The sequence below is a fragment of the Etheostoma spectabile genome, unplaced genomic scaffold (genome assembly GCF_008692095.1).
Source record: "Etheostoma spectabile isolate EspeVRDwgs_2016 unplaced genomic scaffold, UIUC_Espe_1.0 scaffold00569500, whole genome shotgun sequence".
Lineage (NCBI taxonomy): Eukaryota > Metazoa > Chordata > Actinopteri > Perciformes > Percidae > Etheostoma > Etheostoma spectabile.
The window spans coordinates 17,635-34,053 of NW_022605165.1; the positions used below are offsets into that span (position 1 = coordinate 17,635).

The 16,419-nt window shown below is 43.2% G+C and overlaps 2 protein-coding genes across 2 annotated transcripts; both read left to right on the forward strand.

The window, feature by feature from the left end:
* The first annotated feature begins 86 nt into the window (after positions 1–86).
* On the forward strand, positions 87–14,195 carry LOC116685072 (deleted in malignant brain tumors 1 protein). Its single transcript, XM_032510334.1, has 7 exons — positions 87–127; positions 5,357–5,442; positions 6,165–6,596; positions 10,731–11,162; positions 12,034–12,465; positions 13,370–13,801; positions 14,074–14,195. The coding sequence occupies exons 1-7, from the start codon at positions 87–89 to the stop codon at positions 14,193–14,195; spliced, it is 1,977 nt and encodes a 658-aa protein (XP_032366225.1).
* A 37-nt stretch (positions 14,196–14,232) lies between these two features.
* Positions 14,233–16,080, forward strand: LOC116685077 (uromodulin-like; the record flags this gene model as incomplete). The annotated part of the gene is made up of 6 exons (XM_032510338.1): positions 14,233–14,463; positions 14,573–14,724; positions 15,292–15,534; positions 15,636–15,786; positions 15,882–15,957; positions 16,053–16,080. Coding segments are annotated over 6 exons (873 nt in total), but the record flags the coding sequence as incomplete, so codon positions are not given.
* Between the last annotated feature and the right edge of the window lie 339 nt (positions 16,081–16,419).

Here is a 16,419-nt window from a genome sequence, read left to right on the forward strand (position 1 = left end):
TCACTCTGACACATGGAAACCCAAACACACAAAGCATTGATATATTTGGAACTAGACCCAGTGAACAGCAGTCTGTTATTTTGGAGATGCAAGAGAAGGATGATCACAAACAAACACTGCTGACAAGGTGGGTGTTCATTAATAACTTAATGATTTTCAGTTCTTTTTTTTATTTTGGGATGGCATTGTCGATGGGTTAGTCTACCAATTTGGCCCCGACTGAAATATATCAGTGATATTTATTGATCTGTTAGATCAATTGTCATAAAATGGTTTACTAACATTCATGGTCCAACTATTGGATGTACTGTTGCCAAATTCTTTTTTCCCTCAGGATGATTTGTAATAACTTTGGTTATGCCAATTTATTACAGGGGTCTAGCAATCATGGGAAAATGTGATCAGTTGTTTGTGATGTTGCCCAACAGTTTATGAGCTCCAATGTAGCTGCCAAAAAAGGCATTTAGTCATTGGTTTGTTTGATGGCAAATTTTCAAAGGTTGTTTTACAGCAGTTCCCTTTCTTCTTCTCATTCTCAGGCCTCCATCTATATACAGTGGGGTTTGAAAGTTGGGCACCCAGGTAAAAATTGCATTAATTTGCATGAAGAAGGCATTAAATGACAGATTAGACATACGTATTATATGTCACAAAAAGTTAGATTTTATTTCCATCATTTAAACTTTCAAAATAACAGAAAACAAAAAAATGGGGTCTGCGAAAGTTTGGGCACCCTGCAGAGTTAATACTTTGTACTGCCCCCTTTGGTGAGTGTCACAGCTTGTATCGCTTCTTGTAGCCCGCCAAGAAACTTTCCATTCTTGTTTGAGGTATCTTCACCCATTCTTCCTTCAAAAAGTCTTACAGTTCTTTGAGATTTCTGGGCCTGTCACACACTGCTCTTTTAAGGTCTATCCATAGACTTTCAATTATGTTGAGGTCAGGAGATTGTGAAGGCCATGGAAAAACCTTCAGTTTACGCCTCTTGATGTAATCCACCGTGGATTTTGCGGTATGTTTAGGATCATTCTCCATTTGTAGAAGCCATCCTCTCTTGATTTCAGCTTTTTCACATTAAAGAACGTTACTTGTGTTCCATAAAACATCCATGCATCCAAGTTATTTTGGGGCAATGTTGTTGTAAGAAATATTTCTGAGATAAAAGACTATGGGTAACACTTTATTTACAGGGGTGGGCAGAAGACTGGCATGACACCATCATTATTATGACAAGACCCCTGTCATGAACATGAAGGAGTCATTGAGTGTTCATGAATGTTGTCATTATGTGTCATTTGGTAAATGTGGACACTTTTAATGCAAAGTTAGCATTCAGACCCTGCTAGGGCTTAGTGGGCCTTGTGCAAAAACATTTTTCCATTCTTATCCTGAATCTCACTTTCATCTATGAGGTTTCCTCCTACAAGTCTGATTCACTTACCCTTCTTCACAAACCTTTTGTCAATTTCATCCTAATAAAATACCATCTATGCACATTTGTGAGATGTCATCATCATCATAAGAATAATCATAGTCTGCATATTACTATATATTGCTATTTGTTCTGCTGTGTATGTGGGCAAGTTTCATTAACAAACATGTTACCCGACCCAGGACCCAGCAACTAAAGCTGTTTTTTTAGCTCAGCTCAAAAACTACTTGAACAATACAATTGTATTTCTGCAATGCTAAACAAAAACAACAACCACTGCCAACAGTGCATGTAATCATTAGCATAATCAACATTTTTTGAAGGTACATGTTCTGCTGTTTGTGGATGAGTTTCCTGCATGTTACCCGAGGAAAAATTTCTTACAGCAGAACGTAAGTCCCCCTGTCTGATATCAGCAGACAACAACAGAACAAATGAAGCAGTATCTGTCAGAAGTCACATTACAGGACCCGAAACATTGACAAAATATTTTCTTACTCTGACAGAAATAAATAACTTTTTTTCCTACATAGCCAACAGTTCAAAGAATAAGTACATCCAATCCTTTTAAACCAAAACGAGCTGGTCCCCTCACAATCTTTAAATTCTGGCCGAGTTTCCTCTTAAACAAAGCTGAACAGTCCATCATTTTTGGATTTGATTGCTCCTGCCGTCTGTCCTGAAGCTGCCACATTGTATCTTTTTACACAGCAGAATAGCCCGAAGCCTAAGAAATTGAGTGACATTTTTTCAGCCAATCCATCAGCTGGAACCTGAGTTATCCCTTATGGAATCCAATCAAGTCGCAGTGTTTAAAGAGAAGGGACCTGGGAAAGATTGACAGCTATTCCAACCAGTTAGAGCCAAACATTATAAAACCAGCCTCCCTGTGTAGCCAATCAGAAGACAAGTTGATTGATCCCAAACATGACCAGAAAATTTTAACCCTGTGATGGCTCCAGCTGTGTCAAAGCAAAAATGTGGCCTTCTTAGGCATTTCACCTTTTCATCAATTTTTAATAACTTATTCCTATAAATGTATGCATGTAGTTATTTCAAGAATGTGTGTGAGTGATGTGGATGTGTTTTTTATTTTTTGTGTTTTTTAATTTGAGAAGTTTTGTATTTTGCACTTTTTGGGCTTTTTTTCTGAAAGGAAATGAGAAAAACGCACAGACATATCTGTAGAATAAATTCATATAAAATCCATTTCATTCCAAGTCATTTTTTTCTGGATTTTTTTTGTTTTAAGTTGAGACATGTGGCTAGGGTACTATTTTTGTATGTAACCCATGTATATGCTTACATCAGTCTTTTTTCATCATTTCACAGATGATTTACTTGGACGGAAATAGAATTTCTCTGTTCTAACCTGTTTAGCTCTGTGTCAGTAAGGCCTAGTGTCACACTGCCACTAGAAACAACAAATTGAGAGTGTTAACTTCCCAATGACCTCAGGGTCATCCCAGAGGGCAAAAGTATGTGGAAACTTCATCACTTTTTTGGGGGTAAAAATTTAGGCAAGAAAAGGATGGATTTTCAAGTGTTTCTATTAAGACATTAACTCCTAATAAATAATTCCATTTTGTTCAGAACTTGATCTGTCATTGTTAATAATTTAGTATTATAAATGATGCAATAATTTTACGTTATCAAGAAACATTAAAACTTAATAATAAATAATAAATAATAAACCATGTTTTCAGGGACTTTAAGACCTCTGCTTGTAAATCCCTTGTGACTAGAGTGGCATATGATCTCTCCAAAGAGGAGACACAGCTGCAATGGAAAATTACATTTGAATAATGATCTTCTGTTTTTGCTTCTTTTTATAGTTGATTCTCATATGCTTGAAATCTTTTGTGTCACTTTTTTTATATATGGGACTAGATAAAGTACAAGGTCACAGTAAACTATCTCTCCCTGTACATTCTTTCTCTCCTTGGCAGTTGTGTTAACAAGATTTGTAACCTCTGGCTTAATGGTGTGCATAGCGGGAAGAAGCAGGGTGGCACCAGACTGTCTCCTGTGTTTAGATTGGCTATCAGAAATGCTGAGTCATGTTAACAACGGGGGGCTCATTACGCTCTGGGATGTACAGTATATAACCCAGTTTTTTCTTATATCTCGTGAAAGACTTTTCTACATTGTGCTGCTGTACTGTGTGAAATTGTTATCCTTATACCTGCAGGTATAAATAAAATACAAAGACCAAAATTTAGTTTTAGTTCTCAACACTCCAATTTTTGTTTCACTCTCAAAAACAATTCTGCAACAGAAACTTCCATAACACAGCAAGGACCCTGGTCAAGAGATTATTTGATTTCATCAGTGAAGTGTTGAGCTAATACTCTACTTGTAGGAGCCATACTAGTGGGTTTCCTCCAAGCCACAGGGGGCAATGTATTGCATTGTTTTGTCAAGGCCAAGGCTGGTCTTGGGTAATTTAAGTTCCTCTATTGATGCAAAGTAGCAAAGCAGTTTTTATCTTTGCTCGGATTATGTTGTGGTTTTTAGGACTTTATTAGAGTTAAGTGGACGTTGTAAGGCTACAGAAAATAAATGCCTTAAATTCAAACTACTGAAAAGGACTGGACATTGTTATTCTGAGCACACGTTAGAAACAATAATTGTTAGAAACAATAATCCAAATTAGCAACTAAGTATTGGTCATAGTCACTACACTACTAATAGCTAGTACTCAGATACATTCTGAGAGGTAAACAAACCAAATATGCTTTCTTAGTGATGTTTCTACCTGTGTGACTGAAAGCTGTGTTAAGCTTCCTTTTTTAATGAGGCCCAACCTTTCAAGGAAGTGTTTGATTGATTTGTAGCATACTGCTAGTGCACATATACTTACTGGCATAAAGTGCCATATGTAAAATATTATCAGCACTCTTGTCTTGTTATAGAACAAAGAACTGGGTCAAACTTTTCTTTGGAGTAATGAAACACTAAAGGAGAAGTGAGTTTAGAAATATGTTAGACAAAGAATAAAGGGAAGGGCCACAATGATTCCAGTAAATAATTATAAGAAGTAACACACTTGTGTAAATCAAATTGAGATTGTGAGAAAGGCCATCGATTTCTAGAGTACTTCTAGAGTACTCTGTACTCTGTGCGGTACAAAGAAACCTGTTTGATGAAAAAAAAAAACTTATCATAGTCAGAGAAATACATAATGTAGAAACATGAAATGGGGTCCAACACATGCATGCTATACAGTAATAATGACTTTATGAGATGGACAGTGCCAGTTCATGTCAGGCATGACGACAAGATTCACCTGATGTTACATCAAGGGAATCCCTTTATGGCTGCATGTCCATACTTCTTCTTCGAGTTTTATTTGAAAAACTGATTTTAAGTCATTGTCCACCTGGTCTAAAAAAAGCAAGTAAGTAGACCTTGAGTCAAGATTATTTGGTCAAAATACTTTTTACAAGATCCGTAATTAACTCGATGTACTCTCTGATATTTCAATCACTACTGTTGACAAAAGGTGGTCATGAATGGGCTTGCCAAGACACAATAATGTTAGCATGTACAAACTTATCAAGATCAAAATGTCTCCATTATGTTTTACAACTAACCTGAGATTGATTATGGTAGCCTACCATAAAATGTATTGATTTTATCTTAATTTTGTCTTGTTTTGATTAAAAAGTAACTCTTTTGATGTAATCAGTACTCACACTGACCCTTTTATGTGTTTGACCAGTCATTGCTTTGTATGGTCCTTTGAACACACAAACCGACCTATAAATCCTTTCATTTGCTGGGAGAGTTTCACTTTCAACTTTTCACCAACTTCTGGAGTCTGACACAGTCTTTCTAATGTGAGTACAAATACTGACAAAGTAGAGCATGGCTGCATCATTTGAAAATATGGTTTTAAGACATCTCTTTTGTCTTTTCCAGCAAGTTGCTGTGGATGTGGTCCATAATGGGGGTGCCCGGGGGTTTGTTGTGGCTCCTCATTCTGAGTTTTTCAGAAGGCGTTTCAGGTAAACAGTCTTACATCTTGGGGTAAACATGTTACTTTTAAATACAGTCAAATACAATTTTTCCCAGATTGACACCTCTCTCTTCTAATATATTCAATGAAAGACCACCATATAGGGTAGAACTTGGGGATGGGCATTCAACAGATTATACAAAATGTCTTCAAGGCATAAGCGGAAAACAATGTCATTTTATTATAACACATATTTACTGTGTAATTGTACTTTCCCTTTTGAAAAGACCAACAACCTTAATGTAAATAGATTTTTATTGTGGGTACTTTCAACGTTGCATGTTTCTATTCTGGTGATTAACTGAAGAGATTTCATTATTACATTTACTTAAATATTAAGATGCCATTTTTATGACAGCACCATGACATAAAATGAAACATTCTAGCTGTCTTAGAGCCATGGTCGTGGCCATAGATTCTACCTTGCACAATCCTCAGTCAGATAAACGATCAATGCGTCAGGAAGACTAAACTAACACATTCATCTTAACAACCCCTCTGCCCCTGACATTTGTCTGCTACTAGGGGATGGAGCGTGGGGATGACAGGTAAACAAGGGGCATTTGGGTCATTTTGCTAACAAGGGGGATGGCATATTCCCTCAAATTGCCTACTGGTTATAAAGAAAGTTAAGCCTTCTCTAAATACTGTAATGCTGATGGCAGTAAAGGCTGTAGTTGTCATGTGAGTTCACAGAGACTTTTCTTTCAGTTCAACCAGAACCCAACAGCACAGTTTTACCATCCACACCTCGTCCACCACCTAAGAACTTCACCACCGGTCAAGTGGAAACTACAAACCCAACTGCAGGCAACAGCAGAGCAGTTGAGGGGCAGGTCCATCTGGCCAATGGAGGAAACAGCTCCTGTTCTGGCAGAGTAGAGATCTTCCTACGAGGACAGTGGGGGACGGTTTGTGACGATTTCTGGGACCTGGTTGATGCTCAGGTGGTGTGTAGACAGCTGGGCTGTGGCAGGGCCATGTCAGCACCACAAAGTGCACGCTTTGGACAGGGCAGCGGGCCCATCTGGTTGGATGATGTCACATGCACAGGCAGCGAATCAAAGCTCAGCGAATGCAGACACAGGGGGGTTGGATTCCACGACTGTAATCACAATGAGGATGCTGGTGTGGTCTGCGAAGGTAAATACAAATGTGTACAACTAAAGGCAATGAAGTCTCACTGTGTAACATGCTGTCTATGGTGTACCATTTAGCAGATGAGAGGATTTTAGTAACCACTTGTTACAGAAATATGAAATATGTGCTTTATAGTTCTCTTTATTACTTGCATGCTCTGTAGCCTAAAATAGCTGTTGTATGTAGTTTTTCAAAGATACCATCGTCTTCAAGAAGTCCATTTAACTAGAAAAACTGTCTATTAAAATAGTTTTAATATTTGCTACACACAATAGATATTGTTTTGTAGATGATAAGTCAAACGTACAGTAAAAGATAAGTTTGTGTTAAAAACATGAATGAAGTTTTGTCCATCCATCCATCCATCTTCATCCGCTTATCCGGTATCGGGTCGCGGGGGCAGCAGCTCCAGTAGGGGACCCCAAACTTCCCTTTCCCGAGCCACATCAACCAGCTCCGACTGGGGGATCCTGAGGCGTTCCCAGGCCAGGTTGGAGATATAATCTCTCCACCTAGTCCTGGGTCTTCCCCGAGGCCTCCTCCCAGCTGGACGTGCCTGGAACACCTCCCTAGGGAGGCGCCCAGGAGGCATCCTTACCAGATGCCCGAACCACCTCAACTGGCTCCTTTCAACGCGAAGGAGCAGCGGCTCTACTCCGAGCTCCTCTCGGATGACTGAGCTTCTCACCCTATCTCTAAGGGAGACGCCAGCCACCCTCCTGAGGAAACCCATTTCGGCTGCTTGTACCCTGGATCTCGTTCTTTCGGTCATGACCCAGCCTTCATGACCATAGGTGAGGGTAGGAACGAAAATTGCCCGGTAGATCGAGAGCTTTGCCTTCTGGCTCAGCTCTCTTTTCGTCACAACGGTGCGATAAATGGAATGTAATACCGCACCGGCTGCTCCGATTCTCCGACCAATCTCACGCTCCATGGTCCCCTCACTCGCGAACAAGACCCCAAGGTACTTAAACTCCTTCACTTGGGGTAAGGACTCACTCCCCACCCGAAGAAAGCACTCCATCGGTTTCCTGCTGAGAACCATGGCCTCAGATTTAGAGGTGCTGATCCTCATCCCAGCCGCTTCACACTCGGCTACGAACCGATCCAGTGAGTGCTGAAGGTCACAGACCGATGAAGCCATCAGGACCACATCATCCGCAAAAAGCAGCGATGAGATCCCGAGCCCACCGAACTGCAACCCCTCCCCACCCCGACTACGCCTCGCTATCCTGTCCATAAATATTACAAACAGGATTGGTGACAAAGCGCAGCCCTGGCGGAGGCCAACCCTCACCTGGAACGAGTCCGACTTACTGCCGAGAACCCGGACACAGCTCTCGCTTTGGTCATACAGAGATTGGATGGCCCTGAGAAGGGACCCCCTCACCCCATATTCCCGCAGCACCTCCCACAATTTCTCCCGGGGGACCCGGTCATACGCCTTCTCCAGATCCACAAAACACATGTAGACTGGTTGGGCATACTCCCAGGCCCCCTCCAAGATCCTTGCGAGAGTAAAGATTTGATCCGTTGTTCCACGGCCAGGACGGAATCCGCATTGTTCCTCTTCAATCCGAGGTTCGACTATCGGCTGAACCCTCCTTTCCAGCACCTTGGAGTAGACTTTACCAGGGAGGCTGAGAAGTGTGATACCCCTGTAATTGGCACACACCCTCTGGTCCCCCTTTTTGAAGAGGGGAACCACCACCCCGGTCTGCCACTCCTTAGGCACCGTCCCAGACTTCCACGCAATGTTGATGAGGCATGTCAACCAAGACAGCCCCTCCACACCCAGAGCTTTGAGCATTTCTGGACGGATCTCATCAATCCCTGGGGCTTTGCCGCTGTGGAGTTGTTTGACTACCTCAGCGACCTCCACCAGGGAAATTGACGACAATCCCCCATCATCCTCCAGCTCTGCCTCCACCAAAGAGGGCGTGTCAGCTGGATTTAGGAGTTCCTCAAAGTGCTCCTTCCACCGCCCTATTACCTCCTCAGTTGAGGTCAACAAGGTCCCATCCTTACTGTATACAGCTTGGATGATTCCTTGCTTCCCCCTCCTGAGGTGGCGAACGGTTTTCCAGAAGCACCTTGGTGCCGACCGAAAGTCCTTCTCCATATCTTCTCCGAACTTCTCCCACACCCGCTGCTTTGCCTCTGTCACAGCAGAGGCTTCAGCCCTTCGGGCCTGTCGGTACCCTGCAACTGCCTCCGGAGTCCTCCAAGACAACATATCCCGGAAAGACTCCTTCTTCAGTCGGACGGCTTCCCTGACCACCGGTGTCCACCAGGGTGTTCGTGGGTTACCGCCCCTTGAGGCACCTAAAACCCTAAGACCACAGCTCGCCGCCGCAGCTTTAGCAATGGAAGCTTTGAACATTGTCCACTCAGGCTCAATGCCCCCAGCCTCCACAGGGATGCACGAAAAGCTCCGCCGGAGGTGTGAGTTGAAAGTTCGTCGGACAGGGGCCTCCTCCAGACGTTCCCAGTTTACCCGCACTACCCGTTTGGGCTTACCAGGTCTGTCCAGAGTCTTCCCCCACCCTCTGACCCAACTCACCACCAGATGGTGATCAGTTGACAGCTCTGCCCCTCTCTTCACCCAAGTGTCCAAAACATACGGCCTCAGATCAGATGAAACGATTATAAAATCGATCATTGACCTTTGGCCTAGGGTGCTCTGGTACCAAGTACACTTATGAGCATCCCTATGTTCGAACATGGTGTTTGTGATGGACAATCCATGACTAGCACAGAAGTCCAACAACAGACAACCACTCTGGTTTAGATCAGGGAGGCCGTTCCTCCCAATCACGCCTCTCCAAGTATCTCCATCATTGCCCACGTGTGCATTGAAGTCCCCCAGCAGAACTATGGAGTCCCCTACTGGAGCCCCATACAGGACTCCATTCAAGGTCTCCAAGAAGGCCGAATACTCCGAACTCTTGTTTGGTGCATATGCACAAACAACAGTCAGAGTTTTCCCCCCCATCACCCGCAGGCGTAGGGAGGCGACCCTCTCGTCCACCGGGGTAAACTCCAACGCAGCGGCACTCAGCCGGGGACTTGTGAGTATCCCCCCACCCGCCCGGCGCCTCACACCCTGGGCAACTCCGGAGTAGGACAGAGTCCAACCCCTATCCAGGAGAACGGTTCCAGAACCGAGACTGTGCGTAGAGGTAAGCCCCACCAGATCTAACCGGTAGAGCTCCACCTCCCGCACAAGTTCCGGCTCCTTCCCCCACAGAGAGGTGACATTCCACGTCCCCAGAGCCAGCCTCTGCCGCCCGGTTCTGGTCCGTCGAAGCCCCTGACCTTCGCTGCCACCCATGTAAAAACGCACCCGACCCCTTTGGATCCTCCCACAGGTGGTGGGCCCGTGGACTGGAGGGAGAGGTGCCACGTTGCTTGTTCGGGCTGTGCCCGACCGGGCTCCGTGGCAAACCCGGCCACTAGACGCTCGCTCACGAGCCCGCCGTCTGGGCCTGGCTCCAGACGGGGGCCCCGGGCTTCCTCCGGGCAGGGTCTCTCTATCCCTTCCTTGATCAACCATCGAAGTCTTTGATGAAGTTTTGTGCACAACAAAAACATGATCTGTATATCCAGTAGACATATTCTTCACATTCAACAGGGGGACAGGCCTGCTTTGTTTTATTCACTCGCTGCTAGCTATATAGTTTAGAGAGTATTATAGAACCAAGACTAGGGTGGAACTCAGAAAAAACAGTAATGATTACAAAACTGTCCGCTACTTCAACATTACAAACAGCGCCATAGATTTATCATACACAGCACAGTTAGGCTACTGATATTTTACAGCCATGGTCGTGGCCATAGATTCTAACTTGCATAATCCTCAGTCAGATAAACGAACAATGCGTCAGGAAGACTAAACTAACACATTCATCTTAACAACCCCTCTACCCCTGACATTTGTCTGCTACTAGGGGATGGAGAGTGGGGATGACAGGTAAACAAGGGGCATTTGGGTCATTTTGCTAACAAGGGGGATGGCATATTCCTTAAAATTGCCTACTGGTTATAAAGAAAGTTAAGCTTTCCCTAAATACTGTAATGCTGATGGCAGTTAAAGGCTGTAGTTGTCGTGTGAGTTCACAGAGACTTTTCTTTCAGTTCGACCAGAACCCAACAGCACAGTTTTACCAACCACACCTCGTCCACCACCTAAGAACTTCACCACCGGTCAAGTGGAAACTACAAAAACAACTGCAGGCAACAGCACAGCAGTTGAGGGGCAGGTCCATCTGGCCAATGGAGGAACCAGCTCCTGTTCTGGCAGAGTAGAGATCTTCCTACGTGGACAGTGGGGGACGGTTTGTGACGATTCCTGGGACCTGGTTGATGCTCAGGTGGTGTGTAGACAGCTGGGCTGTGGCAGGGCCATGTCAGCACCACAAAGTGCCCGCTTTGGACAGGGCAGTGGGCCCATTTGGTTGGATGATGTCACATGCACAGGCAGCGAATCAAAGCTCAGCGAGTGCAGCCACAGGGGGGTTGGATCCCACAACTGTGATCACACTGAGGATGCTGGTGTGGTCTGCGAAGGTAAATACAAATGTGTACAACTAAAGGCAATGAAGTCTCACTGTGTAACATGCTGTCTATGGTGTACCATTTAGCAGATGAGAGTATTTTAGTAACCACTTGTTACAGAAATATGAAATATGTGCTTTTTAGTTCTCTTTATGACTTGCATGGTCTGAAGCCTAAAATAGCTGTTGTATGTAGTTTTTTAAAGATACCATTGTCTTCAAGAACTTTTAATATTTGCTACACACAATAGATATTGTGTTGTAAATGATAAGTCAAATGTACAGTAAAAGATAAGTTTGTGTTAAAAACATGAATGAAGTTTTGTGCACAACAACAACATGATCTGTATATCCAGTAGACATATTCTTCACATTCAACAGGGGGACAGGCCTGCTTTGTTTTATTCACCCACTGCTAGCTATATAGTTTAGAGAGTATTATAGAACCAAGACTAGGGTGGAACTCAGAAAAAACAGTAACGATTACAAATCTGTCCGCTACTTCAACATTACAAACAGCGCCATAGATTTATCATACACAGCACAGTTAGGCTACTGATATTTTAGAGCCATGGTCGTGGCCATAGATTCTAACTTGCACAATCCTCAGTCAGATAAACGATCAATGCGTCAGGAAGACTAAACTAACACATTCAACTTAACAACCCCTCTACCCCTGACATTTGTCTGCTACTAGGGGGTGGAGCGTGGGGATGACAGGTAAACAAGGGGTATTTGGGTCATTTTGCTAACAAGGGGGATGGCACATTCCCTCAAATTGCCTACTGGTTATAAAGAAAGTTAAGCTTTCCCTAAATACTGTAATGCTGATGGCAGTTAAAGGCTGTAGTTGTCATGTGAGTTCACAGAGACTTTTCTTTCAGTTCGACCAGAGCCCAACAGCACAGTTTTACCATCCACACCTCGTCCACCACCTAAGAACTTCACCACCGGTCAAGTGGAAACTACAAACTCAACTGCAGGCAACAGCAGAGCAGTTGAGGGGCAGGTCCTTCTGGCCAATGGAGGAAACAGCTCCTGTTCTGGCAGAGTAGAGATCTTCCTACGAGGACAGTGGGGGACGGTTTGTGACGATTTCTGGGACCTGGTTGATGCTCAGGTGGTGTGTAGACAGCTGGGCTGTGGCAGGGCCATGTCAGCACCACACAGTGCACGCTTTGGACAGGGCAGCGGGCCCATCTGGTTGGATGATGTCACATGCACAGGCAGCGAATCAAAGTTCAGCGAATGCAGACACAGGGGGGTTGGATTCCACGACTGTAGTCACAATGAGGATGCTGGTGTGGTCTGCAAAGGTAAATACAAATGTGTACAACTAAAGGCAATGAAGTCTCACTGTGTAACATGCTGTCTATGGTGTACCATTTAGCAGATGAGAGGATTTTAGTAACCACTTGTTACAGAAATCTGAAATATGTGCATTATAGTTCTCTTTATTACTTGCATGCTCTGTAGCCAAAAATAGCTGTTGTATGTAGTTTTTCAAAGACAGCATCGTCTTCAAGAAGTCCATTTAACTAGAAAAACGGTCTATTCAATAAGTTTTAATATTTGCTACAAACAATAGATATTGTTTTGTAGATGATAAGTCAAATGTACAGTAAAAGATAAGTTTGTGTTAAAAACATGAATGAAGTTTTGTGCACAACAACAACATGATCTGTATATCCAGTAGACGTATTCTTCACATTCAACAGGGGGACAGGCCTGCTTTGTTTTATTCACCCGCTGCTAGCTTTATAGTTTAGAGAGTATTATAGAACCAAGACTAGGGTGGAACTCAGAAAAAAAAGTCATGATTACAAATCTGTCCGCTACTTCAACATTACAAACAGCGCCATAGATTTATCATACACAGCACAGTTAGGCTACTGATATTTTAGAGCCATGGTCGTGGCCATAGTTTCTAACTTGCACAATCCTCAGTCAGATAAACGATCAATGCGTCAGGAAGACTAAACTAACACATTCATCTTAACAACCCCTCTGCCCCTGACATTTGTCTGCTACTAGGGGATGGAGAGTGGGGATGACAAGTAAACAAGGGGCATTTGGGGCATTTTGCTAACAAGGGGGATGGACTATTCCCTCAAATTGCCTACTGGTTATAAAGAAAGTTAAGCTTTCCCTAATTACTGTAATGCTGATGGCAGTAAAGGCTGTAGTTGTCATGTGAGTTCACAGAGACTTTTCTTTCAGTTCGACCAGAACCCGTCAGCACAGTTTTACCAACCAAACCTCGTCCACCACCTAAAAACTTCACCACCGGTCAAGTGGAAACTACAAAAACAACTGTAGGCAACAGCACAGCAGTTGAGGGGCAGGTCCATCTGGCCAATGGAGGAAACAGCTCCTGTTCTGGCAGAGTAGAGATCTTCCTACGTGGACAGTGGGGGACGGTTTGTGACGATTTCTGGGACCTGGTTGATGCTCAGGTGGTGTGTAGACAGCTGGGCTGTGGCAGGGCCATGTCAGCACCACACAGTGCACGCTTTGGACAGGGCAGTGGGCCCATCTGGTTGGATGATGTCACATGCACAGGCAGCGAATCAAAGTTCAGCGAGTGCAGACACAATGGGGTTGGATCCCACGACTGTAATCACAATGAGGATGCTGGTGTGGTCTGCGAAGGTAAATACAAATGTGTACAACTAAAGGCAATGAAGTCTCACTGTGTAACATGCTGTCTATGGTGTACCATTTAGCAGATGAGAGGATTTTAGTAACCACTTGTTACAGAAATATGAAATATGTGCTTTATAGTTCTCTTTATGACTTGCATGCTCTGTAGCCTAAAATAGCTGTTGTATGTAGTTTTTCAAAGATACCATCGTCTTCAAGAAGTCCATCTTTCATCTGTGGGTCTCATATCAACAATATTATGTTGCATGTGTATCTGTTAGCTGGTTCACCAGTGAGGCTGGTCAACTCTGACAACCGGTGCTCTGGCAGAGTGGAAGTCTACCATGATGGACAGAATCTTCGGTTATTGAAGATTCTCATGATGATCTTCTCTTGTATATAATATTTATCATCTTATCTCCTTCCTCTCACACTTTTATTTTGGCGACCTTACATCTTTTTCTTCAGTTCACCCACTACAGCCTTCTCAGTTTATTTGTGACCGAGATAAACTCCAAGTGGGCCTTGATTTGGCTCGCCTTACATCCTCTGGTTTGAACCCATTCTCTGGCAATCTGGCATCCTACAACTGCTCCTGGGTCAGAGTGCATGATGGTTTAGTGTGGTATGAAGTGGAAGCAACAGCAGGTGCCTGTGGAAACACATTGAGGGTAAAGACTTACTGTTTTCTGACAATTTCATTACAACTTGGTCCTGCTGCTTGTACTACATAGCACATCCTCACAGGCCATAAACATTTAACCATCCTCTGTCTTTCAGACCAACAGCACACATGCCGTCTACTCCAATATTTTATTCATCTACCCAATGAACAACACGTCCTTCATCAGTCCTGTGAGTCTTCCCTTCTCCTGCGTGTATCCCCTGGACACAGACACCAGCCTCAATGTGGCTATCAGACCATTTCTGGCGTGAGTAGCCTTTTGTTAAATGTGAACAGTTGAAAAAATAAGCAAGCTCCTAGGTGTATAATTGTTTTGCTGTGATTGTAGTATATATTAATTATAGTATATGTAAAATTTAATTATAAATAAAGACATACCTGTTTTTCATTTTAGCATACATTGCTGTATGCCACAGTGTCTTAACGAGTCATCCAAGCCACAACAATCATCACCACACACAGACAGTTACAAAACAAATGTCAGCAGGTAGAACTTAACCCCAGAAGAAAAATGACTACTGTATATCTAACTTCAGTTTGTTCTGTACTTAGTAAGTTATGGATTTATTGATATTGCACCACGGGAACACCAGAAGCTGGAGATCAGCACGGATTTACCTAAAAAAGCCTGAGTGATGGTTATACTTTCTAGCTGTTATACATTGAAAAAACATGTGCATGTTGACGCATGTTGTTTGTATATGGATAGACTACAGGAAGGAATATACAATTAACAAGATAAAATAAACGGAAAAGAAAAAAACAACTTGGAAAAAAGACTTGCCATACCAAAAAAACATATTTTTCTTGTCAGGCTGGCAGGCGGCATTTCAGGCTCAGGTACCAAAGCCAGAGCCTCCATGTCTCTGTTCCGCACCTCACACTACACCGAGACTTATCCAGCAGGCCGGGTCACCCTGCCAGTGGGCTCGCCATTGTATGTGGGCGTCTCTGTGGAGGAGAGAGATTCAAGCTTTGCAGTTGTTCTGGAGGACTGCTACGCCACTCAATCATCAAACCCTGACGATTCCATCCAACACCCTCTCATCCAGAACAAGTTAGTATCTCTCTTGAGCATCAGCAGATAGTTTGTGCAGTTATGATGGAAATGGGGAAAAAAGTTTATGTATGGTGACATTGCTCCATCCTCTCTCCCAGATGTCCCACTGACCGCCAACAAGTGTCAGTGATTGAGAGCGGCTCATCCCTCCATGCTCGTTTCTCTGCCCTGCTCCACAATGATTATAGGGACGTTTACCTTCATTGCAGCCTCAGCCTGTGCGAACGGACGAGCTTCTCTTGTGTTCCTGTAAGTCACACCTTTCACTTTATCAATAGCTCCAATCTATAATCAATAAACACTGGGGTTTGAGTGTATTTTTCCCACCCTCTTCTACCACGTAGCCTTGCACAAGTAGGACCTATCGCTCTGTTTCCAACTCTGATCGTCTGAGTACCCTCAGCATTGGACCAATCATGTGTGAGTATGAGTTACAATTTGGTCTCAGGGATGATGCCTGAACATAATGAACTATAATGAATCAATAACCATGCATTCTCTTTCTTTATATTTAGGGGACAAGTCACCTGAGTGAGCTGGTAACAGTAATAATACAAACATATTTCATATTGTGATATTATTTTGTTTTTAAGATATGTTTTGTTCATAAGACATAAGATTATAAAAACTGGTGTTTTCAATTCTAAAAACTTTGTTAAGGTTGGGTTATTGAAAAAGGTTATAATGAAAGTGAAAGTCCCAATACTTTTCTTCTTCTCTGTGTGAATTACCACTACAGCCCTGATGTAACTGTATTTCATGTAAATGACTAAGTCTATTTTTAAATGCATTGATTATTGTTCAGATCCAATGACAAGTTGTTCAAATTGTGGTATAAACTGTGCAACTGATATGTGTGTATGTGGCAGAAAATAACTCTAT